A 27803-nucleotide genomic window follows, 5' to 3' on the forward strand; every position below is an offset into this window, starting at 1 on the left:
TTTCAACTCTACAATTCTATGAAATGGGAAGCAAATCAGAGTAACATCAACTTTCAGTGTTGCAAGATACATTTGGGATAGTTTTGGCAAACAAATATACAGTGGTCCCTCAGAACTCAAATGGCTCCGTTCTTGAACGTTTCGGCTCCCAAATGCCGAGAATCCAGAAGTAAGTGCTCTGGTTTTTAAAAATGTTTCTTGGAACACAAAGTCCGACACAGCTTCTGCTGTGCAAAAATCTAGCTGTTGCCCAATTGGAAGCCAGGCCTCGGAACTCGAATGTTTCGGAAATTGAACGGTCTTCCGGAACTGATTCGTGTTCCGAGGTACCACTGTAATACAGAAAGAGACTTCTGCATGCCTCAGTCTACCATTTGCTGGGGTACATTGTGTTCATGTCCTGCTGGAGGACTCCCCATATGCATCTGGCTGGCCACCATGGGAATGGAATGCTAGACTACATAAGACTTCGGTCTGATTCATGGGAGCTCCTCAAATAATAAACAAACAAAAATCAAACATACAAATAGTAAACTTATTTTCAAATGTGGATCGCTATGGAAGTATCAGCAGGCCTGGGGAAATCCAAGGTTCGCAGAAGTATATAGAAGTATTTAAATAAATAAAAACCCTAAAGGGGTGTGTGGAATCTCAAAATAGCCAAATAAGGACAGAGCATGTTCGGTGGGAATATGATGCTATGTAGGGAAGTAGTAAACTGGGTGAGCAGGAATCAAATGACACATCAAAGAAAAGGGCATGGCTGGAATCCTAAACTGGAGCACTTTAAACTGTAACATTTTTCTGAAAGTGCCACATGCAATAAGAAAAGTCAACAATCTAAAACAGTTCTTCATGGGATGGTGGGGCCCTGATTGACTCCAGCTACAAAAGTTGAGGTTGCTGAACAGACTCTTGGGTTGGGGCATTGTTAGGGGTTTTTGCTGCGTGGGAGGTTGTTGCTGTTATTGATATTATTATTTGTATATTTATTTTATTTTATTTTTAAATAATTTTTATTGATTTTAGTATAAACAAAACAAAACAAAACAAAACACAAAATATATATTCCGTCCTTCTGCCCTCCCTCCCCCCACAAGTCCACTTCTGCCACCAGTGAGACCCGTAGGTGTTGAGAGTCCAAGGCGGTCCATTTTAAAGCTGAGTTTGTCCTCCCCCCTCCTCCTCCCCCTATCCCCCCCAGTGTATATTTATTTTAGATCTTATGGTAATTTATGTGGAAATTGTTTAATTTGGTTCTGTACTTTTTGGGGTTTTATTTATTGTTTATGACTACTATTGTTACATTATATAATTTTTTTTCATGTTGAACAGATTTTCCTTGATGCAATGACTGACTGAGTTCTGTGTCAGTGCCGCTGACTTCACTGTGTGTGCCCTTTAAGTATACACAAGTTGAGCATTCCCACAACACTGAAGAGAAGAGGACATTCCTTGCTCAGTGCATCTGCTGAAGCCCTGCAGTATTTCGATTTGTGACCTTGAAATCAATGGAACTTATTTTCAAGTAGCACACATGGAGTTGTATCCAACTTTAGTCCTACTCAGAGTAGACCCATTAAAATTAATGGAGATGGCTAAATTAGGTCCATTATTTTCAATGGGTCTACTTTGATGAGTATAACTTAGTTTGATACAGCCTATGTTTGGGATTGCTAGTCCTGGAAAATGCTGATGAAATCAGTTAGGTACAGAAGGTTAAAATTAAATGGGACAACAGTTTGAAGCTTTCTACCTTTTCTCCATTGATGCTGATGGAATAACTCCAGAGAAAGCAGCCTTTTATTTACACTGAAAGACAGGACCCATCCCAGCCCCAAAGCATTTTGCTGCCTTGAAGAGGGATCATCCAGGATCCCACTGCAGCAGATGCTGCTGGGATAAGCCTCTCAGATCACCCATCACTCCACATCGGCTTCCCTTAAAAGGGGGGAGAGCCCCAATGCACAGTCCAACAATGGCTGCGTTCCTTTATCTCAGGTCGGGGACAGAGGGTGGCGCTAGGGAGGGAGTTGTCGCCGCGGCACTCCTTGGTGTGTGGAGACCCGCAAGGCGCAATCCTTTCCCCGATGCTTATTAATATCTTTATGCGCCCCCTTGCCCAGATTGTCCGGAGTTTGGGGTTGGGTTGTCATCAATATGCTGATGACGCCCAGATCTATCTGTTGATGGATGGCCGCCCTGCCTCGACCCCGGACACACTGACCAGGTGCTTGGAAGCTGTGGCTGGATGGCTATGTGGGAGCCGACTGAAGCTAAATCCTTCGAAGACAGAGGTCCTCTGGCTGGGTCGGGACGACTTGGGGCTGGGGGGCCAACTCCCTTCTCTTGCAGGGGCTCAATTAGTGCCAGCACCTTCTGTCAAGAGTTTGGGTGTAACCTTTGACGCCTCCCTTTCCAAGGAGGCGCAGGTTGCATCCACAGCAAAGGTGGCATTTTTCCATCTCCGCCGTATCAAGCAGTTGGTCCCTTACCTCTCTCGCCCTGATCTGGCCACAGTGATCCATGCGACGGTCACCTCCAGGCTTGATTATTGTAACTCGCTCTACAGGGGTCTGCCCTTGAAGCTGACCCAGAAACTCCAGCGGGTGCAGAATGCCACGGTGAGGCTCCTAACGGGGTCCCGGCCATGGGATCACATTCATCCAGTGCTTTACCAGCTGCACTGGCTCCCGGTGGAGTACAGGATCAGGTTTAAGGTGCAGGGCCCTGCGGGATTTGTCATCTTTCTGCAGGGCCTGCAAGACAGAGCTGTTCCGCCTGGCCTTTGGGTTGGACTAAGTCTGACCCATGTGTTTTTGCTCCCTCATGGCTTGAATTTGACTACTCAAAATGAGGCTGCATTTTAAATTTTAATACTGTATTTTAATCTGTATTTTAATTAATTGCTTTTTATGTTTTATTGTAATTTTATTGGTGTGAGCAGCCCTGAGCCTGGTTCTGACTGGGGAGGGCGGGGTATAAATAAAAATTTATTATTATTATTATTATTAACATTGCTATTTGAAGTGATCTATTGGATTGTTTGTGGGCCAGTGCGGTAAAAATAAATCTATCCTAAATTATTATTTTTATTTACCAAGAGTTATGAGGGAGAGAATGAGTGTGGAGAGTGAATGAGAGAGAGATTGTGTGTGTCTTCCACTCCTCCAATTAGCAAGGAAAGAGCAGCCCTCAATTGGAAATTCCTCTGGGCTATATAAAGGAGTTCCACCTGGCCCTTGTTTCCCTTTGTGTATTCAACATGATTAAGCCATAACAGGAATGTGGAGAGGGCTATTACCAGACCTGTGCTCATCTTTGTGGTTTCATACAGTCTCCTACCCCCACCTCCTTTCCAACTTCATTGCTGTTGTCCATATTGATTATTTATTCTAAAGGAAGCCTTGGTCACTCACACAGAGATCCAGGATATCCCAACTTTAATGGGATATTTGCTGAATTCAGATGCATTTCTTTTAAAAAAATCTGTCACTTTTCTATCCTAGAAAGAGTCCTCAAGACACCTCACGCATACCCTTTAATCCACATTTGCTTTGTTTTTAAAAATCTAACACACAATTAAGCCTAACTAAAACTATAAAAGAGGACAGAAACAGCAGCAATATATTATTTGGGCAGATCTCTGAAAATGTCCATAACATAAGAACTAAAAGACCAAGGAAAAGCTTGTCTATTGAATTTCCTTCAGTGGGGAGTATGACTGGGAAAGCAACACTAGAGAAAAGGTGGTGCCCCTGTAACTATCAGCCTGATTTTAGAAAGCTAAGCAGAGCCAGCCCAAGACATTTTGCTGTCTCAGGAAAAGGACAAGATGGTTCTCCCTCATGTACAGAAGCTGACTGGACTGGCAACTGAATCTTATTTTAACACTGGCAATGGAATAGCATCCCCCATGCACCTAACAGCAGCAGGCTAGTTTTGTGGGGTGCATGACAGACTTTGACATACACCACTGATCTCCAGCAGAGGGGAATGACCAGGGAGCTCTAGAAGAATGACCAGGGTACCTCCAATATCTGCTGCCTGAAACAATTGGCTCACTTTACCTAATGGTGCATTCAGCTCTCTAGCCAACACATGCTATAGTCTTAGGAACTTTCAGCATACTATTGTGCCCTGCTTTGGAAATAATTTATCCAAGCTTGGATCAAGTTCAGTCACAGTCTTCCCTAGGTCCACCGTTCTTCAAGTGTGAGATGGGATTCATATATCTATGGAACACTTTTCTCTTTTTTTGTCTGATCCACATGTTGCAATGGGATCAGAGTACTGGGTAAGTGGTACACTGGATGACTATATTTAAGTTTAATCAGGCAAATAAGCAGAGACTATGATTGGACAGGACACAGTAGAGCTGGATGGGAAAATTAATGTCCTACACTCCCTCCCAAAGGAGAAGCTTTGCAGCCAGAGGGTGTTCCTGGACCTAGCTTCGCTCCTGGAGTCCCAGGTTTAGAGTGACTTTTTCCAGCTTTGATTGATTCACAAAGGTACAGTGTATATATGGGGGTTATCTTGAAGATAGTCTAGAAACCACTGCCTCAGATCTGAAGAGCGTAATATACTGTGATCATATTACGCCTACTTTGAAGACACTGTCTTATTTACACTTACTTGGGCCTCAGTCCACTGGACTCAATTACTTTGAAGAAATTATTAACAGTTGCAATGAAATTCAGCTTTTTTTCTGAATCCAACTGAAGTAGCTTTGGCTGAACTTTAAAATCCTAAAATACCAAGTCCTGAGATAACCAAGAACCAGATTTTGGTTCTTGATCTCAAAACATTCTGCTTCTCCTATGATCCAACTCCTATGATCCAACCTGATCTAGATCTTGCCCTTTTCAGATGTTAGGTTAATTTCCACTATAAGCACTGCAATTGTGGTCCTGGAATGCCCTTTTTTCCAAGGGTCCATTTGTCTTCTTACGTTGCTGTATCGTGAGAGGCAAGTGGAAGACATTTTTAGTTTGCCACATGGTTGGGTTTAGGTTTGTACATTAGTTTTAACTGTTTGGGTTTTTATGAAGTTTTATTATTCGATACTTTAAAAAAACAACAATTTTCAGAACTACCTAACCCCCCACCTGAAAAACAATAAATAAGTACTGCAAATAAAAGAGCCCCGGTAATTGCTAAGGGCAGACTCAATGTTCTTCTCTGTCACTCTTGTGCCTTTCTTTCAGGCTGGGAAGGGAAGTTGGCATGGCTTTCCACAGATACTATTGGTTGTGACAGAAATGCTAACAGAAATACACACTTTCCCGGGAATAAGTCTCAATGGGGCTCAATGGTCAACAGTCATGATGATTTTAATATCTCCTTGGGATTTTTAAATTGATTAAATATGGCAGAGATGAAATTTAGTAAAAATATTCCCTGCCACGTAATAACTACCGGTAGCAACTTTCAGGATTCCTGATGTGTTGAGTCAATCCAGTTGCAATTACTAGGAACCCTAATAAATAAGGAGTACATTGGCATTCCACACAAAGTTGTAGGTCAGATGCATATTCCTGTTTAAAAGGAATAGACCAAACAGGAAGGGAATAGTAGTATTGTATATAACGGATGTGTACACTTGTAATTTCAGAGCCTTTGTCTATTATCTTTGAGAATTATTGGAGAACAGGTGAGGTCCCAACAGACTGGAGGCGAGCAAATGTTATTCCCATCTTCAAAAAGGGGGGAAGGGAAGACCCAGGTAGCTACTGACAGGTGAGCGTGACATCAATACCAGGAAAGGTCCTAAAACAGATAATTCAACAGTCAGTCTGTGAGCATTTAGAAAAGGATGCTGTGATACTAAGATCCAGCATGGGTTTCTCAAAAATAAGTCATGCCAGACCAATCTGATTTCTTTCTTTCTCTTTCTTTCTTTCTTTCTTTCTTTCTTTCTTTCTTTCTTTCTTTCTTTCTTTCTTTCTTTCTTTCTATTACAAACTTGGTGGATCAGGGAAATGCTGTGGACATAGTGTATCTTGATTTCAGTAAGGCTTTTTGACAAAGTCCCCCATGATATTGACAAAGTCCCCCATGTGAAGAATCTGGTAAAATGTGGGTTGAATGATGTAACTATTAGGTGGATTGTAGCTGGTTGACTGACTGAACCCCAAAAGTACTCATTAATGGTTCCTCGTCATCCTGGAAAAAAGTGACAAATGAGGTGCCACAGGGTTCTGCCTTTATAAATGACTTGGATGAAGGAATTGAGGGGATGCTCATCAAATCTGCAGATGACACAAAACTGGGAAGGGTAGCTAATGCCACAGAAGACAGAATCAGAATTCAAAATGACCTTAACAGATTGGAGAACTTTGCAAAAGCTAACAAAATGAATTTCAATAGGGACAAATGTAAGGTTCTGCACTTAGGCAGGAAGAACCAGATGCACAAATATATGACGGGGGACACCTGGCTTACTAGCAGTACATGTGAAAAAAAATATAGGGGTCTTGGTGGACCACAAGCTTAATATGAGTTAACAGTGTGATGCAGCAGCAAATAATGGTCAAGAGAAGTATAGTGTCCAGATCAAGGGAAGTCATAATACCACTCTATTCTGCCTTGGTCAGAGCACACTTGGAATACTATGTCTAGTTCTGGGTACCACAATTTAAGAAGGATGTTAACAAGCGGCAACGCATGCAGAGGAAGGCAACCAAGATGATCAAGGGTTTGGAAACTAAGCCTTATGAGGATCGCTTGAAAGAGCTGGGTATGTTTAGCCTGGAAAAGAGGAGACTGAGAGGAGATATGATAGCCATCTTCAAATATCTTGAGGGCTGTCACATGGTGGAGGAAGCATGCTTGTTTTCTCCTGCTCTGGAGGGTAGGACTTGAACCCATGGCTTCAAGTTGCAAGAAAGGAGATTTGACTAAACATTCAGAAAAACTTTCTGACAGCAAGAGCTGTTCAGCAGTGGAACAGACTCGGATGAGAGGTGGTGGACTCCTTCCTTGGAGGTTTTTAAACAGAGATTAGATGGCCATCTGTCATGGATGCTTTAGCTGAGATTCATGCATTGCAGGAGGTTGGACTAGATGACCCTCGGTGTCCCTTCCAACTCTACAATTCTATGACTCTATGATAACAAAAGTGGGAGTAGGAATCAGGAGGCTTCACTAAAAGCCAAAGGGATGGGTTATCTCCAAGAGTGGGATTTCAAATTTCACAATGAAATTTCACAATGAAAGATATTTCAGAAGTTTTAAAATATGATATTTAGTTCTCCCTGACTCCAAAGAACCCCATGGCCCACATACACTGATTGCTTGCATTTCAAGTAGTGTAACATCAACCCAATCAAAGTTCTGCACTCCCATTGCCCCATAAAAATATAATTGCATTGCATTTATCACATTGTGTTAAAGATGGACATTACTGCTAGCCCAGGGAAACAATCAATACACACTTCAGAGATGCCACAAAAAAGGAGGAGTTCACGGGGAAGGGTGAATGGGGAGCCTCCTGGGCAGAGGATTCTGAACCCTCAGTCACATTGGTCTTGCTGTTAATATGGCCTTGACTGTGCCTTCCAGCAACCAACCCTTCACTCTCATTCAGTCTTTAAAACACCCTTAAGGAGTAAGCTGTGCATTAAAAGCAGTCCTGTTTGTTCAGTCAAAAAAGAGCCAGAGAGCAATTCTATCCGCTGATCTCATTAAACCTATGCCAAGCAAGCCCTTTCCAACCTCTGCCCCACAAGTGTATTGGCTTGGCTCAGCATGAACTGATGTTCCATCAGCTAAGGGCCAAACTGGGGAGGTCTATGGTTACACCTAAGTTTTGTAGCTTGCATTAAGGCTGCAGCAGTCATACTGAAGGAGGAAATAGCTATGCAAAAGCAAATTACCAGGGTCCATGAACCCCAATTACCTCATTATGTCCGACAAAACTCTACTATTGCTTGTCTGATATCTTCCAAATTGTCCTTTTTTGTAAAGAAAATCTGGTGGGCTATTACATCACATGCTTCGCTCAAATTATGAGTATCAGCAAAGCCCTTCATATAGTCACAGGGACACATCTGAATACGTGTACACACACACACACACACACACACACACACACACACAGTACACAACATGTACACAGATTGGAATTGTTAATAAAAACATTGTTATATTAATAGACCATGTAGAGAGTTTAATTTGTATCTCTATTAAATTAAACATACGGTGAACAGGGTATAATAGATTTTCTATCATTCAGCTGCCAATGTGGCAACAGAAACCAGTTACTCTTTTCAGTGGTTTGTTTATTGGCTTATTTGAATTAAAATAAAGCTTTGCTTCTGCTGACTGCACATCATTATCTATGAGACCATAATCCTGCTAGCAAATCCTATATCTTCCAGAACTGGCTCTTTTGTTTGGGATTACTGAGAGCTTAGCCTATAACAAAGAGGAATAAGGCATTCCTCTCATCCTCGTAATTAAGTGTGGGGAGTAATTTAGAAACAAACCCAGCAAAGATGTACATTTTGGAGCCGTGTTTCTTAACAGAACCAAGTAACAGGAAAGGCCAAATGCTGATTATGTTGAACATAATGTTTAAGCCATTAAAACTTCTGTATGATGGGGATCCTGCTTCTTCTTTTGCATTTGCTTCACTCCTTTTCTTAAAAAAACCCATACCTCTCAGGAAGGTATTATGTTTCTCTGCATGACAGATGTGTGCCCCCCCCTTTTTTATTTGAAAGGTACATTATAAAACTTGGGTGGACTTTAATTTATACTCCCTTTCTCTTTAAAAACCATTGTCAGTGCACAAATTAACAATTTAATGTATACGGCAGGACATATGTTTTAATGTGTCAAATCATATTGTGACTATCTCCAAAGCAAGCACACATTTCAAAGCACTTGCCCAAAGTCTGCTGGGTTAAAACAATGTCCATAATATATTTAGTCATCAACAATTTCTATCCATTCGGCAAATTCCCAGCAGGAAGATAGCAGAGTACATTTTGTGGTAGATCATCAGCAATACTCTGGGGTTACTGCTGGGGATATATCCATCTAGCCTAACCCTGTCTTTGTATGTTTTCTTGTAGTTTTTCACCACTATGTTTTGCAAATAAAAACAGTTTTGATAGTGGAAATATAAAACGTCATTATTTTGTGTAACCCAAATAAATAAAAAAGCTTTTTAAAATATAAGTCTCCAACTGCCATTAGCACAAATGGAAATTCTGAGGAAGAATCTGAAATGAAACCAGGTCCCAGTGAATTTAAAACAACTCCACTCCTCAGATTAAAAATGGTTCAGGCCTAGTGGATTTAAGGGAACACTTTTGCCCTGATGACCACTACCCCATCCTAAATTCTGATGATGGCGCTCTTCCTTTTCTTCTTTCTGCATGGGACATTAGATCTGTGGGAAGCAGAATACCTCATTCCCAATGGCTGCCCTGAAGCACTGGAACATCAACCCAAAACAGACACATTTAGCACCCTCCTGACAAATTGCTAAGAGGGCTGTATAAACTTCTTTTTTCTGCCAAGCATCATCCTAAAATGTTGCTGAGGGTTTTTTTTTTGCTATTTGGATTAATTGTAGTTTCTTTGGAATTTTATTACATTAATATTGTTTTTATTTATTGCTTGTTTTTTAAAAAGATAAACTAACTTGAGGGTTTAAGAAAGCCCCAAAAGTATATACATCTTAAGAAGAAGAAGAAAGAGAGAGAGGGAGAGAGGGAGAGAGATTTAGGCAAAGTGACAGTTCAGAACATCTGTTAGCCTTCTGTCTGTGTATCAGCTCGGTGTCATGGAGTGCGCAGCTGTGGGCATTTTCAGCTTCTTTTTTACTCACATCTGTCACAGTAGTACAGTAATATAGGTAATTAGCAACACCTCGTATAAACCATTTGCTATTTTAATGTTCTGAATAAGTAAAACGAGCATTAGAGCCCTTAAAAGGAAAGGGGGGGCAAAGAAAAGGAGAATACACTGTGGAATGTTTTGGTCTTTTAAAAATGCTAACTGATAGTTCTGAGTTTTATATATTAAAAAAGTGTTTCTACAAATTATGATCTGATAAGCTTAGCATGAAAAAAATAGCAGCAGAGGGCAAATGTAAAATGTTCTTATGCTCTAACAACTGATTTGCCATAAGTAAAGACAAAACTAGGAAGGAACTTGACACCTCGAGTTTGCCCTGCGGGAAAGCAGTGGCTAAATTGTATATTTCTCCCTTATTAGAAAACCAAGAGATCTTCAATACCAGGCAATCTTACTGTCATTTGGTCCTCTCTTTGCTCAACCTCTGCAGCCTGGAGAGAAAAGGATCACCTTGCAACAGTGGCTGCAGTCTCTTTCCCTAACGGGCAGTGAGGGGAAAAAAACTTAAGTGGGGTAATTACCAGTAGGACATTTCTGAACCAAAGCCAACACTGCTGAAACCTCTGAACAGGTGAAGAAAGAAGGGAGAGGAGAGAACATTCAAACAGACTTTCAAGCCACCTTTTCAGGCCATTTAGCTATCTCAAAAGAGAGTGGCCACAAGTACATCCTGATGATAATATCTAGAGGATAAGGATAGGCAAATTGACTGGTGATGTAGAAGGCATTAATTCTCGAGTGTCTAAGAGAGGCATAGAATCTCCAGAGATTTTGAGGATTTCCATATTATTTAAGGGATAGGCAATTCCTGATTTGAAAGCATAAAATATAGATTCCTTAGAGTCATTGTTTTGTTTTTGTATCTTTACAAAACAATGAGATCACAATTTCAGTCACTTGATGTTTCAAGCACAGCTTCCAACACAATCATGAGGGCCAGGGGCTCTCTTTGTTTAGTTTAACATGCATTGTTTAATATAGTGTGCCTCTGAATAACAGTTGCTGGCAAAGAAGAGTATGAGAGAGCCGTTTTCCTCATGTCCTCATGGTTGTGGGCTTCCTGAGAGCACCTGGTTGGCCACTGTGGGAGCAGGCTGCAGGACTATACAAATCTTTGATTTGATTCAGAAGCCAGGCTCTTATTATATTCTTCACATGGGGAGGAGGGTGTCTATCTCTTAATGAAATATAAATAGATTTCATTGCCTTAAGATTCTCTCTCTTCTCCCTCCTCTCTCACATGAAGAATGAAAAGTCACAAACAATGGCAAGTGGAGTGGGGATTGGGAAGATAAAATAAATTTGGGTTGTACTGTGTTGGGGGCTTTTTCAGCCTATCTTATATAAGGCACATGCATCCAGGTCTGGCCCCCAGTGCATCCACAAGCCAAAAGGTATGACAGTCAGGCCACCATTGGGCTAGCTGCTTGTGTGACCCAATGTATGGTGCCCATAGAGGGTTCTCTTGCACACATAGTATTTCCTTTGTAGACTTGGAAGGGACTCCCCACTTGGTGCTAAATTTCAATATTTAATTGCAATATACCCACTGGAAAAACATAATTACTTTATATGGTTTTTGGGGGGGTGGGGATGTTTTGCATAATTCAGATTCTGTGCAAAGTTTTGTAGAAAGAGACAGGGAAATAAAAAACTGAACTTTAAAACATGAACCAGAAGTTTGAGACTATCTGCAGTTATGGATGGAAGAGTAGATGAAAGCTATGATGGAGTATTTCATCACAGGGATGAAGCAAAGGGGATATAATGTCATGACCCTGTTATGCAGGGATCCAAAGACCTTCCTAAAAGCTACAGAATACAGTATTTACAGGAGTTCAAAGCTCAAGGCTGTAAAATTGCCCTTTTAGTCTTTGTTCACGCTCCACTGGGGGGCAGGGCTTCAAGCAGTCATCAGGGCTTGCACCAAGATATAAGGCTTATTTGAGGGCTGCAGCTCCTTGAAACAACATTGATGCCTTGGAGCTGTCCATGGTCTTGTAGAGCCTGCTTCTCTGACTGTCAACTTCAGCTCAGCACTGACCGTGGAATACGTTCATTATGTGGACAAGCACACACTCTACTCATGTAGCTGCTTTCCACAGGAATGAAATTGCAAAAGATGACATAAAAACAACCCCTACAGTAAGACTGTTGATGTTTATGAGACTATTCGAGTTTAAGTGGTTTCAAGGCTATGCTCTATGTGAGGTTTAAAAGATGAAAGGTTTATATACTCAGTTGGTATTTAGTACAGCAATGTTGCTTTGTAGGACTTGGAAATGCCTGTAGCATAAAAAGTGCTACAGCTACAACCTCTCCCACAACAACTCTATTCAATTCCAGAGATGCCCAATTAAAAAAAAAAACCCCAATAAATTTGAGTTGCTCCTTCTCTCCCTCCTTCAACAATAAGCACGGCAGAATGGTCCATTAACACTCTTGCATACTCTTTTTGAAAGAGACATTGGAATGTTCGGTTAATAGACTGATCTGATTGGCTGAACATTGTTGGACCTTTTTTTATAATTGATACTTTTTTAGCAACTGCACAAAGGTAAGGACTTTAGCCTTGAATACCAGCTACTGGCAATATGCCCATATGGAGAAAACTAGTGCTAAAGGTATTTATTAAAATACACACTTTAGAATAGTATGCTTTTCAGATCTAGTAATTATGTTACAGAGTGTGTAAAAGGGTGGGTTTTTTTGGTAATCAATGGCACACAGGGGCTCCAAGCACGCACGCACGCACACGCACACGCACACACACACACACACACACACACAGATCCCAACGGGACTGATTCATTTCAGTTGGAACACATCCAGACTGTTCCCCTTTTTGGATTTGAAATGAAAATACTTCAAGGCTGCCATTGCGTCACAATCCAATCAAGCCCAAACGTCAAATAAGGGACTGCATACACTATTCTTCTTAGAAAAAAAGACTTCATCGTTTAATAGATAGAGGGGCTATTGGAATTCTTTGGCACTCCTACAGTACTTATTGCAGAAAGGACAAGAGAAATATGTTGTTGGCAGGAATTAATTTTGCAACAGTCAAAATAGGCAGCAGCTACTGCAGCTGCCCACTGGAGAATCCCAAGTGCTCTCAGCTTTTCACACAATCCCTGGCGATGGCAGCTATTCATAAGCAAGCTAATGGTTTAACCCCTTGTATGCCTTCGACTCACACGAAAGAGAAGGCAAAGCAGGTCAGGGTAGAAAAAGAGTGCCTTTTGAATAAGGGCACAATCCACTGGGAAGTTCATCTGTGTAAGCCCCTCTGCAATGAATGGGAGCTGCACAAGAGCTCTTGCACTGAGTAGTGCTTTTGCACAGCTCCCACTCCCACATGAGAACTTCCCAAGAGACTAAGTGCTGTAAGGGAGCTTGCGGTGCTCCCTTTCTTGCTTTCTTGGGTTAGGGTCTTAGAACAGAAATGAGTGGAAGGAAAAAAGGAGCATCCTGTTGCATAGAATTTTACTCATCTCTCCAATCTGTGTGTTCTCTCTCTCTCTCTCTCTCTCTCTCTCTCTCTCTCTCTCTCTCTCTCTCTCTCTCTCTCTCACACACACACACACACACACACATTGCAAGTTCCTCAGGTATTGAGGGTTTCATGTGGAGGTAAGCACCATTAGGAAATGAATGTGTGGACAGACAGACATACACACTGACAAAATTGTTTCTCAATTTGCTCTAAGAGTGATTTTTGCTCCTTGCAAAAAAGAAAGGGAGAGAGAATATAATAAGAGCCAGCTGCAACTTATGAGAAGTAATGCCAATTTGTTGGTAAGGTATTTATTCAAATTCATAGGCAAATCTAACCAATCTGTTTACAAACTGGAGTCTTGCATCAGCTGCAACCTGCATAGTTTCAGTTAGCTATGTGGAGGTTTGAGACTGGCTCAAAGAGAGAAGACAGACAGAGAAGGCAATAGCCAAAGGCCATGGCATTGTGGCGGATTAGTGCCTGCTGAGGATTCCGGTGCGTTGGGGGTTAAACTATCCCTCCAATGATAGGCAGTTCTCCAGGAGGCGGAACTAGACTGTGTTTGAAAACAAAAGAGGGATAACGGTTAGTGAGTCAGTTGGTGAGAGAGGAGTTGGTTGGGGAAGGTGGAGAGTGAGATAGTGGGGAGTGGGAGGTTAGGTTTTGGAGGGATGAAATGCTCTAATAAGACTATGTCCAATAATGAAAGGAATGTACTATAAGTTACCAGTGAAATCCATGTTCTCAAGTTAATAAATAAAGTTAAATGTGCTTAAACACATTTCCATTTCACTGTATCTGAACTTCCATTTCACTGTATCTGAAGAAGTGTGCATGCACACGAAAGCTCATACCAAAATAAAAACTTAGTTGGTCTTTAAGGTGCTACTGAAGGAATTTTTTTATTTTACTTCGATCCAGACCAACACGGCTACCTACCTGTAACCTGTGCTTAAACATTAATTGACTCTAGCAGTGTGTCAGTTCCTCTAGTTGTGTGACTAAGAAGAGAACCAAGCTCCCCTGGGGTTAGGAAAGGAAGCTAGTTCAAAGTACTTCTGACAAACTAAGGGCTGCTCAGTGAAGCCAAGAAAGTCACAAAGTGGCCTGAGGGAGAGGCTAACCAGAGCAGTAGGGATCCATGAGAGGGAAAACCCCACTGGTAGTAAGGTGGTGAGAGGCTTTGGATAAAGTGCCCTGAGGTAACCTAGAGCCAAGCCCTATCTTTTGTGAAACTGGAAGGTTTAATCCCGTTTTTGCTGAAAGCACAGTGGAAACCACTGTCTGGGTGTTAGAGGCTTGTCCTTCACAGGCATGATTCAAAAACACCAACAGTCAGTAAATATACATAAAACCACAGCCAAATCTACTAAAATTCTTTGTTGCATAGAATAAAAGGCAGTTCTCATATAAAATGTAAAAATGAAATCTCCAAATCTCTTTTGCAGTTGACCACTAGTTTATCTTATTATTTCACCCTAATCTTCCTAGCTGCCAAGGCATAGAGCTACTTTATAAGTTACAAAGTCATAGGCATCGCTCAGCAGCCATTTCCCCCTCTCCGCCCTGGTTAAATTTATTTCCTTCCCAAACAGAGGTTTTGAGAATTGATTTCTTGGGTCTGTATATAGTGGACATTGAGGTAATTAAACAACAACAACAACAACAACAACAACAATAACAACAAATAATAATAATAATAATTTATACCCCGCCCATCCAGCTGGGTTTTCCCAGCCACTCTGGATGGCTGCCAACAGGTTAAAAACAAAATAAAACACCACCCATTAAAAACTTCCCTAAACAGGGCAGCCTTCAGATGTCTTCTAAAATTCAGAAGCTGTTTATTCCTTTGACATCTGATGGGAGGATGTTCCAGAGGGTGGGTGCCACCACCGAGAAGACCCTCTGCCTGGTTCCCTGTAACCTCACATCTTGCAGTGAGGGAACCGCCAGAAGGCCCTTGGAGCTGGACCTCAGTGTCTTGGCAGAACGATGGGCGTGGAGACGTTTCTTCAGGTATTCTGGGTCGAGGCTGTTTATTGTCTCCCAAGGCAGATGGATGCCAACAAATACAGAACCCAAACCATCCCGGTAGTTTGTAAGCTTCCTATGGAACTAAGTGACATCAGAACATTCTATGAGAGGCATGGATGGTCTCAATCTATAATCAGTTATGATGTGCTTTTGCACATCTCCTATTAATTTGAAAGAAATGTGTACAGGTTCTGGTGGCTTATGCCTGTTGGCAGATTTGGGGGAATAAATTCCAGACTACATGTAATGCTTGCATAAGCCTTGTTCCAAAGTTTTGGCAGAAATTCACAGGTTAGATAAATGATGTTCATGGAACAACTCAGCTATGCAATCTGCACTGTGCTGTTAGTTAAGTGCCAGCTGCAATAGGATTTAAATTGCACACTGTTGCAATTGCTGATACAACAGTTGCCCAAATGCCTGCACAGCTTCAGGAGTGATGCTGGCACTGGCTGCTTCTGGACAATATCCCTGGCATGACATGTACACGAGAGGGGTGAGACGATATGCATATTCATTTGGCATATGGCCCACACAGTTGCTGATGATCTCTAGCATTAAACCTTCAAACTGGGAAGGTGGGGTGCATTCACAAAGGAATTTAATGTGGATTTGCTGTTACTCAGGTGTGCAAGTTTTCCCCAGTGTCCACATGACTCCCTCCTCATTTAAATTATTATTATTTTATTATTTATTATTAATTGAATTTATAAACCGCCCTATACCCGGAGGTCTCAGGGAAGTTCATTCCTCACCCCTTAATCTAGATTTACCTGCTCCCTGAATAATTCAATAACAGAAATTAATCTGAATTCATATTGCATCCAGTGCAAGTGTAGGCACAAAATATTACATCAAGTTATGTTGGTGATTCTCCAGCTGTGTGGTGATGGTGGCAGGTGTTCTTTAACTCCACACCCACTTCTGTTTGCTTATTGTGGCAGCCGAAATGATGCCTATTTCCAAGCATGTCTATTTTCAATAGCTGTGTGGTGAGGGCATTGTGCAGAACATAAATCAGCTTTACATCTTCAAATTTGTGGAGAAGGAAATCTTCTCCATAACACTGTCACACCTGATCCAGCCTGTGTTACTTAACATCAATTCTTGTGGTTGAATAAGGCAAGTGAGATCCCTTCATGTATTGATCTGGTATTGCAGCATTTGTAGGCACAGTGCAATTTCCTACTTTTGGTTTAAGAACAGATGAGTAAGTTTCTTAACTTGTTTTCAGAAGTGTGATATGAAAATTGGGTTAAATGTTTTTTGGAGGGGCACATATTGATTAGACTGGTAATTGACACATTTTCCTTTTTTCATGTTTGAATTTTGTAGCTACTTCCTCCATGTCTTTGTTCTTTATCATAGACATCTTCAAATATCTAAAAGGCTGTCACATGGAAGGATGGAACTAGCTTTTTTCTCCTGCTCTGCAGGCTAAGGACCCGACCCAATGGATTCAAGTTACAAGAAAGGAGATTCTAACTAAACATAAGGAATAACTTTCCCACAATAAGAACTGTTCAAGAGATGAATGGACTCCTTCAGGACTTTCCTATCTTGGAGGTTTTTAAACAGAGGTTGGTCAACATTCACGTATGCAAGCTGAGATTCCTGCATTGCAGGGGGTTGGACTACATGAACTTTGGGATTCCTCCCAATTCTACAATTCTATGAAAGCTGAACAGTTAGAACTCTTGTCTTGATAAGACTAAGGAGGTGACATTGGAAAGCAACAAGAAGGCAACAAAAAGGAGGTAGGCCCTAAAGCTTTGATTGACAGTGCACAATCTTGGAGAAGAGATTGCTGAATTCACCAGCTGCTAGTAGGCACTCAGGGACCAGCTGCATCAATATTATTTCCTTAGAAATAAGGAATAAAGGGGAATTTCTGTATTTTGCCAACTCTTTCCTTTTTAAAAAAAGCAATTTGTGAGAAATATATTTTGAGCTTTGGACAGACATACTAGGCTACTTTTGCACAAAATCAAAATACATTTATTTGATAATGTTAACAGAGAGTACTCTTATAGTGAATACATTGAGAATTTCAAAGAGAGAGAGAGAGGAAAAAAACAGACTTCTGTTATCTACAGAAGTGTAATAGTCCCTTGCTCATTCTTCCTCAAGCAGTCAAACAGGGGGAATACTTAGGGCCAAATGACATGTTCCGAATAAAGATGTGTATTTTAAACCTTGGCAGCTGCTTTTGATAGAGAAAAGCAGCTTCAGGAGAGGAGGGCAATTTTCAAAAGAGAAATAGAAGAAAAGTGCAGGTGGGAAAAGGCAAGGGTTAAGCACCCCACCACTTTGCCACTGAAAATTGCCACCTAGTGTTTTTCACTAGATGAATCAGCTGTTGTAATTTAAATGCATCTGTTTGCACAATACAGAAAGTTTGTCCCTTAATGGACTTCTTCCTTTGGAGAAGTGGGCAGTGGAGTCCAGGGCATAAACCATTTGGTGTGCAAGTTCCACTAAAATTAATGGGAGTTGCATGGTTCTCATGTATGTGTGGATGCAGCATCCCAACTACCATGTTTCAGAACCTATGGAACAAGCTCTTCAAAAAACCAGTAACATATGTTACATAAATGCATTCATTCTACCACTGCTTCTATTAAAAGCAACAAGCTTTTAGTTTGTCTTTTTCAATTGCATTGTTTTGTCATTGCTGTCAGGATGCTCTTAGCAATGTTTGTCCTGATATCTGTATGTCATCTGAACAGAATGTACAGCAATTAGGCACTCATTCCTCTTATTTGCTTCCTTGAGATTAATGCTGCCTTCCCATTTTTAGTTTTGCCAAGGCCATTTAAAACACAAGGGGCCTTACCTACACCTAAAACAATACTTTCCTGGTGATTTCTTAGCCTCTTCTCCACTAATTTGTCCCATTAAGGGCAGATACATAATACGCTGACTCAATTTTTTTTTGTTTCTACAAAATTAAGGAAAATATAATAATTTATAAGATTTGTTTTAGATCAGCCTACAATCTAAACCAGGCATCCCCAAACTTCAGTCCTCCAGATGTTTTGGACTACAATTCCCATCATCCCTGACCACTGGTCCTGTTAGCTAGGGATCATGGGAGTTGTAGGCCAAAACATCTGGAGGGCCGCAGTTTGGGGATGCTTGATCTAAACACAAGATGGGACAAGGCTAGAAGCCTGAAAGTTTCAGTAGACTGATAAAGGCACAAACATTAAACAGAAAGAGCAACTATAAAGCTATGGGAAGCTCATCAGAGTTGAGAGAAAAGTGGGAAACAGAAAAGGAAGAATCATGGAAGAAGGAGGAAAGGGCAAAGGGCTTTTAATGCCTTAGTAGCAATAATAATAGTATTTATATAGGTTTCTAAAGCTCAAACTATTGGACAAATGCTATCGAAATTATCCTTACAACAACCTACAAAGGCCACTTTACTCATTACCTTTCTGTAGGTGTACTTGAGATGTTCTAAAGCAGGGGCCCCCAGACTACGGTCCGCGGGCCAGATGCGGCCCAATTGGCCTCCCAATCTGGCCCGCGACGACCCCCGCCGCTTCCAGATCCGAAAAAAGCGTCGAAAATCGTTTTTACGCATGCGTATGGACCTCTCCCGACCCTGAAGAGGTCATTTCCAGTGCACTTCCGGGTCGGGGGAGGCCCATACGCATGCGCACAAACAATTTTCGGCGATTTTCCGGCCTGGAAGCGCGCCACCGCACCAGTAAATGTGTGTGCGCATGCACACGGGCGCGCACTCCCCCGCCCTCCACACGATCGGCGCGGCGGGCACCGGCCCAAAGGAGGGTAAGTCTGGGGACCCCTGTTCTAAAGGTTCAGCTGAAGATATATCCTCCGGCATATCATATTGGTGTACATGACGAGGACTCCTGGCTGCAGCTGTCAAGTGTATACTCAAGAGCAAACTGGACTTTACTGCTGCATAATATATGAAACTACCCAAAGGTAGGCCAACATCATTACCCTTATATTGCAAGGGTGTACTAAAGTCACCCAGTCTGAGGTGAAACTTGAAGTGAAGCATTCCAGTCTTGCAGTTCACACAGATAGCCATTGTACTATAAGAGCTTGACTAGCATGACATACAGAATGTCATGGAACTTCTTGGTTCAGGGGGTGGGATGGAGCTTGGAAGGAGAATAAGGTAGAGCTCAGAATGTACTGTCAAGGATCCCTGATAACACATGGTGGCAGTGCTGTAGATTCCACACACTCACAATGAAAGAATGAGTGAAAGAACCAAGAGATACTTCAGTCAGTGGTGGAGCTTCATGCTCCGGCACCGGGGGTGGGGGCAGGGCGTACCTCCCGGAGGGGTGAGGCGCGCCTCCCAGAGGGGCGTGACACACGTTCCAGGGGTGGGGCACACGTTTTGGGGGCGGGGCGGGCGCCCACGATGGCACCCCTTGGAGCCCACCGCTTGGGGCGGCCCGCCCCCTCACCCCTATCTTCCTACGCCCCTGACGTCAGTCTACTAAGAACAGCCCTATGCTTTAGGCAGGGAGATAATGGCAGCCCAGTCTGCTCAGCTATTTGTATTTACAACCACCAGTGACTAGCCCAAATGGAGGTACAGATTTGAGGGGTTCTGAATAGCTTTAGAGATGATGATGATGATGATGATGATGATATATTTATTTATACCCCACCTTTTTCCCTGACAGGAATCAAGGCGGCTTACAGATAAAAAAGAATTGCTAAAAACATGGGGGGAAACAATTAAACATTAATATAATTAGAACTACATACAAATATAAAATCTGTTTAAAACATACAAATAATTACAATAAAAGTCCATCAACCTCACCAGGTATCTGAAGAAGTGTGCATGCGCACGAAAGCTCATACAAACTTAGTTGGTCTCTAAGATGCTACTGGAAGGATTTTTTTTTATTTTGTTACAATAAAAACAGCATGGCAACAGCCCTTGCATTATAAGCCTGTTGGAATAAGAAGGTTATCAGCTGCAGGTGGAACAAGGAAGGAGCTAGACTAGCTTCTCCAGGGAGGGTGTTGACATAAGCCACCAAGTAGGGAGGCAGTCTGGCAGAAGCCACAAAGTAAACGCTTTCCCATGTCCCCACCAAGCATGCTTGTAAGGGTGGGCAGGACTGATAGAAGGGCCTCCACTGAAGAAACCTGGCCAGGTTTGTACGAGGGAATGCCATATTTCAGATAGCTTGGACCTAAGCCATATAGGGCTTTATCGGTCATAACCAGCACTTTGAATTGTGCCCAGAAACAGTGTAGCTCTTCTAATAAGGAAGTTGAATGATACCTATACATACCCAGGTGGCGCTGTGGTTAAACCACTGAGCCTAGGGCTTGCTGATCAGAAGGTCGGCGGTTCGAATCCCTGTGACGGGGTGAGCTCCCGTTGCTTGGTCCCAGCTCCTGCCAACCTAGCAGTTCAAAAGCACGTCAAAATGCAAGTAGATAAATAGGAACCGCTACAGCGGGAAGGTAAACGGCATTTCCATGTGCTGCTCTGGTTTTCCAGAAGCGGCTTTGTCATGCTGGCCACATGACCTGGAAGCTATACGCCGGCTCCCTCGGCCAATAATGCGAGATGACAAGGGCGTACCCACCATGCGGCAAGTTAGGGCAGCTGCCCTACTCTAGGAGCAGGGCTGGTGGGCAGAGGCGGAGCACAGCCCGGCGGAGCGCGAGTTCGCCGTTCCCGCCTGCCGCGCTGCGCCCTCCCTCCAGCTCCCCGTCGCGCCCTCTGGCAAGGCCAAGCGCGGCGGGGAACCAGAGAGCGCGGCGCGGCGGGCAGGAACGCTGAACTCGCGCTCCGCTGGGCTGGGCTCCGCCTCCGCCCACCAGTCCTGCTGCTAGGGAGGGGCACAGCCCGGCGGAGCGCGAGTTCGCCGTTCCCGCCCGCCGCGCTGCGCCCTCCCTCCAGCTCCCCGTCGCGCCCTCTGGCAAGGCCAAGCGCGGCGGGGAACCAGAGAGCGCGGCGCGGCGGGCGGGAACGCTGAACTCGCGCTCCGCTGGGCTGGGCTCCGCCTCCGCCCACCAGCCCTGCTTCTAGGGACCTGTCTACAGATACCTGTATCTGAAGAAGTGTGCATGCACACGAAAGCTCATACCAAAATATAAACTTAGTTGGTCTTTAAGGTGCTACTGAAGGAATTTTTTTATTAGCGCGCACTAAAGTAATTCAAACAGGAAGTCATGTGTCACTGTGGCCAAATCAGACATCAAAAGGGATGGACAGCTGGCACACTAGCTTTAACTGTGCAAATGCTCTCCTGGCCACCACAGAAACCTGAGCATCCATGGTCACGACTGAGTCCAGCAGCATGCCCTAACTATGAACCTGTGTCTTCAGGAGGAGTTAAACAGCAAACCAGAAGAGCAGCAGATTAACACAGTGATTTATCCAATGGGGCGTGAGTCAGATGATATCCTGTTATCATTCCAGTTCAGTGAGGAAGAATTAAAGAAATATTATATAGGGAATAAAAGTTTTGAAAAAGATTTCACTCTGACATATCAAGTGATTTACGAAGGGGGAACATTTAACTCACACTTGCAAAGAGAAAATGAACTCATGGATTTTATTACCTCTATATTATGCAGTTGAGCATTCATGACAAGATGTTTAGGGATGGAACGTTTGTGGGGGCCAGAGACGTCTGAACAACTACAATTAGGTGGGAAGCTCACCTAGGAAAAAGAAGTCCCCCAGGGATGGAAGGATCTGCCAATTTCAGTTCATCATAGAATCATAGATTCTATGGACCCAAGGAAGGGGCCCAAGGATCATCTAGTCCAGCTCCTTGCAACGCAGGAATCTCAGCTAAAGCACCCATGACAGATGGCTGTCCAACATCTGCTTAAAAACCTCCAAGGAAGGAGAATCCACCACCTCTTGTGGGAGTCTGTTCCACTGACGAACAGCTCTTACTGTCAGAAAGTTTTTCCGAATATTTAATCGGAATCTTCTTTCTTATAACTTGAAGCCATTGCCTCGAGTCCTACCCTCAAGAGCAGGAGAAAACAGACATCAGTTGCTCATTTCCCCAATCTTAAATTCCGTTCTTCACATTTCTGGAGAAATTTGTTGTTGCTGTTTATTTGAAATCTTCATAAAAATTCTGCAGCATTTAATGCAAATTTCTTCCAATAAACACATTTTTGTATGCAGACCAGTGGTTCCCAATTAGCTATTGCTGAGGACCCCCTATTTTTCAAAAGCCACGCCATGGACCTCCTACTTTTGGAAATTTTAATAACTCTATGCTAGTTACCTCTGCAAAGCAATGTTTTTAATTAGTGTATTCTAATATTTCTGTTGGAAGCCACCCAGAGTGGCTGGGGAGACCCAGCCAGATGGGCGGGGTATAAATAATAATAATAATAATAATAATATATTATTATTATTATTATTATTATTATTATTATTATTATTATTATATTTTGAATAAAATGTGGTGTAGCCCCTAATAAACAAAGGATTTTAGGGAAACTAAAAAACAGAGTAGGGCTGAGTGACATCTAGTTTTCAACATTGTGATATATCAGCAGCTAAACATTGTGATATTCCAATATATCACGATGTCTGAAATTAGGGATCAGGTGTGGGGATGAGGGAAGGAGCAGCCATGGAAATCGGATGGGTGGGGGGAGGAGAGAAAGCGGAGTCACCTCCACCACATGGTTTGAGTGGAAGGGGGTGGGGGTGGGGGGTGCATCAGCAGGGCAGTCAGTGAAGATGCACATCCACTGTGGCTGCTTTCCTTCTAACTAAGAAAAGCAGCTCTGCCTCAGTGCCGGGGAAGGTAACGCCACAGGTCCTTGAAGTGAGGGCAATTAGCTGTCTTGTTCTCCATCAGCGTGAGGGGAAGGCGGCGCCTCACAATCGGACTGCCCTGTTTTCCCTCAGCGTGAGGGAAAACTGCAGCATTATTGGCTGCCCTGGTCTCGCTCAGCATGAGGGAAGGCAGCTCAGATCAGCAGCGTTATCGGCTGAGATCATCGTGCAATATCGGTAGTGCCTTGAAATCGGCTGCCCTGTTCTCCCTCGTCCGAGAAGTGATATACATTGCTGCATGTTGCCAGGTCAAAATCACTATCACGGTGTGATTTCAAAACCAATTTTGGCCAATATATTGAGAAATCACACAGCACTAAAACAGACCATAAAATATGTGATATTACCATGCAAAAATGACAAAAAATGGTTTGGAGGGGGAAGGGATGGGGCCACAGACTCCCTGGGTGCGTTCTGCCTATCCCCAGGGATCCCCGGACCCCTAATTGGGAACCACTGATATAGACTAATGAACACATTTTTGAAGGTTATTTTCCTAATATATTCATATTATTATTATTATTATTATTATTATTATTATTATTTTATTTTGAAAATGAGAATTTATTTGCTTTGGATATCCAGCAGCAGCAGCAGCAGCAGCAGCAGCAGCTCTTAACGGTTGGACTTGGCCACATGCTCTAACTCGTCCTGCTTCTTGATGATGGCGTAAGAGTTGGAGGAACCCTTAGCTGCATTGATCAGCTCATCTGCTAGGCACTCAGCTATGGTCTTTATGTTGCGGAAGGCAGCTTCACGAGCCCAAGTGCAGAGCAAGCAGATAGCCTGATTGATACGATGCAAAGGTGACATATCAACAGCTTGTTTCCTCACTGTGCCAGCTTGACCAATATGGGTAGAGTCTTCATGAGGACCACTGTTGATGATGGCATTCACCAGGACTTGAAGGGGGTTCTCTCCTGTGAGCAGATGGATGATATCAAAGGCATGCTTGATGATGTGCACAGTCATGAGCTTCTTGCCATTGTTGCGTCCATGCATCATCATTGAGTAAGTGAGGCACTCAACGATAGGACACTGGGCTTTGTGGAAGAACTTGGCAGCATAGTGCCCAGCACTGTGTAGCAAATACTTGGCATGTTTCTCCTTCACTGCAATGTAATCCTGCAAGGAGATGTCACTGATCTGCACATCATCTGTGCTCCATTTCCCAAACAACTTGATATCAGGGGTCTCTGCCACAGCAGAGGGGGTCTCCTCCCCACGTCCCGCTCGCAGAGGCAGAAAAGCTAATATATTCATTTTTATGCACACTTTCCCTATATAGTTATAAACTTGGATTGGTTGGAGAACTGCATTGAAAATTTCAGGTACGTGAGAATTTCAACAGATTGCTATGTTCCAGTTTTCAGGTTGTTTCTGAAAGTGCAGATTTGATAGATTCAGCTTTAAATGAGAACTGAATCAAATCTCTCTCCTTTCCCTAGTCACCACTATGAGGCAGCATGAGAGAGTTAGGAAGCAACAATTAGACCTCCACGGCAGCAGTGGCAGCAGGTAGATGGTGTTCATACGCTGAAGGAAAAGCCACAACAGTTTCAGAGGTATTAATAGCAGCATGTGTGGTGGGGAAGACACACCCTCTCAACACCAGTGTCACTGCTGCTTATCAGGCTGGGATGGGATAAGGCAGTAGCAAGGCTGGGGCTGTATTAGGAGTGCTGGATTGGTTCCACCAGTGCCCTCAACCTCACTACCAACCTGCCCTGCCCCAGCTCTGTGCAGGTAAGCAGCAGTGATGCCAGTGTCATAAGGGCAGCTCCATGGCCCACCACACATGCTGCTAATGGGAGGTACAGGGCATTTTAGCAGGCATACCAAAAAACAGGGAGGGAAAATTACAATGGTGAAACAGGAAAAACCCAGAATGGAAAATTGTCCACCAGAAGGTTCTGTTTGCTACAACTGCATGTAAATGAGACATTTTAAAAGAGCATGCTTTGCAGGAGTAACAGTACAACAAATCACTACTTTCTAGAATAATTGGCAGACAATCCATTAGTTAAAATGAGAGTGTGGCAGCACAAACAAATGCCCCATCAAATGCTGCTCTGTCGGGTGAGGCGGTGGGGTAAAAGCGGAAGAACGAATATAATAAATAAATAAAATAAAAATAATAAATAAATAAAAATATTCCCTTTGGGTGTTTCCAGTTCAAAATACTACCCTTCGGAATCACTTCAATTCCAGCACTTCCCGAAAATAAAATAAAATAATAGAATAGAATAGAATTTGGGGCTGTTGAGGGAGTCCTGAGTGATATAGACAATGTTATAATCATGGTGCACAATATGGAATTACTTTATATATGACTGTGACAGATCTTACAACAGCTTCTTGAGGCAAAAGTCACACTCCAACCAGAAAAAATGTGAGTTTGCAATCTGTAACTTCCAAAGAACCTAAGGATTTATTGAAACCCAGATTTTTAAAAACCACTGAAGAGCTTCAAAATACAAACTAGAATAGGACAACCCCTCAGCCATATTTTAATCTAGCACTGTTCTGTTTTAATTTGCGTCAGATTCTGTTGGGTTGACATGCCAATTTCCTTATTTGTGAAAATAGCTAAATATGCTAATATTCTCCAAATACAGAATGTGCAATCAAATTATCATGAGTCTGGTGCAATGCTCTTGGCGAGGAGAGTTCCATCCAGAAATATGGTTCACTCATGGATCAAACATCACAAGTAGAACTTTTGTCTCAATGCCCATCCCCTCCAACTTAATGCTCTTCCATAGAGTTGGCAGAGGTGGATTTAGGCCAGTGTGATCAGTTCCCTTGCACAGGGTTCAGGGTCCAAGGGGTACTTTCCCACCTCTTTCACAAAGCCAAGTTAGCACTTGCTCAGCTTTGAAAAGGAGATGGGAGGGCTCTAGGATGCTGCCAGAGCCTCGTGCTTTCCTCCCAAAGTCCAGAGCCTTGCTTAGTTGGCTTTGGAAAGGCAGGGCAAGAGCTGGGTGGTGGTGCCAAATTTTGGCCTCACACAGAATACTATATTATCAAGCTCCACCCCTGGAATTGGCTCTCACATTCAGCTGTAAATCACCAAGTATTGAATAATCAACTTATGAAAAATCGAATGAAGTGTCTGCATATGGAGACCTGCCAGTATTCCAATGTGAAACTTTTCTCAGATTAGTCCAACATAATCTCTTCACCACACCTAAGGACAACAACAGAGTTTAAGAGAATGTAACTCAGGACAAGTGGGACCCACAAAGCGGTCCCTAAACAATACCCTTCAGCATCCGCTGCCTGAGACAGCTGTCTCACTCTACAAATAGTACGGCCAACCCTAGGGTTCAGATAAAGCATTTCCAGTCCCACAAGCCAATCAAAGTATGATTTTATTTATTTAGAAGATTTTTATTTTTAAAACCTGTCTTTCAGAACACAGTGTCCGCACAAGACAGACTCTAAAAGGCATGAAAATGCAATTAAAAACAAAGTGAACAAGCAATGCAGCAAGTACATCACAATTCAGCCAAATGCAATACTTGCAAATATGTGTCTCTATAGTTTTAATGGGGAGTGAAAATCAGAATTAAAGCAGTGAGTGAAGAAGAAAGTGGAGAGTGAAGATCAGCCTCAGAATGAAAAGGGAAAGTGAAGATCAGCATTGGGATGAGGGGAGGTGGTGGTGGAGGATGAGGATGAGGAGACAACAGCAAAGGCAGCAACAGGTGGATCTGCTGTACCTCCCAGGGGGTCCAGATCCACTGCCCAAGGCGGCTACCTCACCCTACTTCATGGGCCAGCTGGCCCTGGCAGGTATTATCCAGTTTGTTGTATGCAGGAAGTGGGACTCATAACAGTAGTAGTTTCTACTGAATATTCATAATTTGAAAATGTTCTTTTTTTGAGAAGTGTGATGTAACACTCCTCTGTCAAACCTTGAGAGGTATGCAAGGGAGGGTCATTGTATTGCCCTGGTGGAAGAAATGACCCTAGCTCATTTCCAATTATGAGTTAATTCACTGTGCAAACAGATTCTTTCCCTAGGACCCAGCAGTGAAGAAAAGGAACCAACAAAAAAATTAGCCTGGTGAGGGAAAAAAACTTCATTCAACCAATGAGCTTCATTTAGGGAAACAGGAGCCTCTACCATGTAGAGGAGAAGCTCTCCTTGCTCAGCAAGTAGAAGATGAGACATACCGCACAATTATAGCCGAGCAATTCACCCACTAGAACTGGTGAGATTATTACTCTATTTTTCACAGCATGCCTCATGGGTAATGACAAGCAGTGCATGCCACTTTACGCGTGAGTGTCTTGTGTCTGTTTATTCCCAGCAATGTCAGCAGGAAAAACTGTATCTTACGACACTCTGAACCATAGGTCCTTGATGCTTCAATAAGCAGCTCTCACAATGTGCTTTAAGTCAATTTTTCTCCCCTTGGAACTATATATTTGTAACAAGATTCCACATGGCACCCATTTCACAGAGAAATCACAAAGCACTTTGCTCTTTTTTTAAAAAGAAAAGGAGGAGGGAGGGAAGGAAGGAAGGTGGGGAGAGAGAGAGAAAGAGAAAGA

The 27803-nt window shown here is 42.8% G+C and overlaps 1 protein-coding gene and 1 long non-coding RNA gene across 2 annotated transcripts in view; both read right to left on the reverse strand.

Moving 5' to 3' along the window:
- Positions 1 to 27803, reverse strand: part of LOC118093467 (uncharacterized) — a 441102-nt gene that overhangs the window by 66351 nt on the left and 346948 nt on the right. The gene's annotated exons all lie outside the window — the stretch shown is intronic.
- LOC118093465 (small ribosomal subunit protein uS7-like) lies at positions 23766 to 24518 on the reverse strand. Its single transcript, XM_060274189.1, has one exon. The coding sequence runs from the start codon at positions 24501 to 24503 to the stop codon at positions 23856 to 23858; it is 648 nt and encodes a 215-aa protein (XP_060130172.1). The 5' UTR covers positions 24504 to 24518; the 3' UTR covers positions 23766 to 23855.

This window comes from Zootoca vivipara, chromosome 5, assembly GCF_963506605.1.
Source record: "Zootoca vivipara chromosome 5, rZooViv1.1, whole genome shotgun sequence".
NCBI lineage: Eukaryota > Metazoa > Chordata > Lepidosauria > Squamata > Lacertidae > Zootoca > Zootoca vivipara.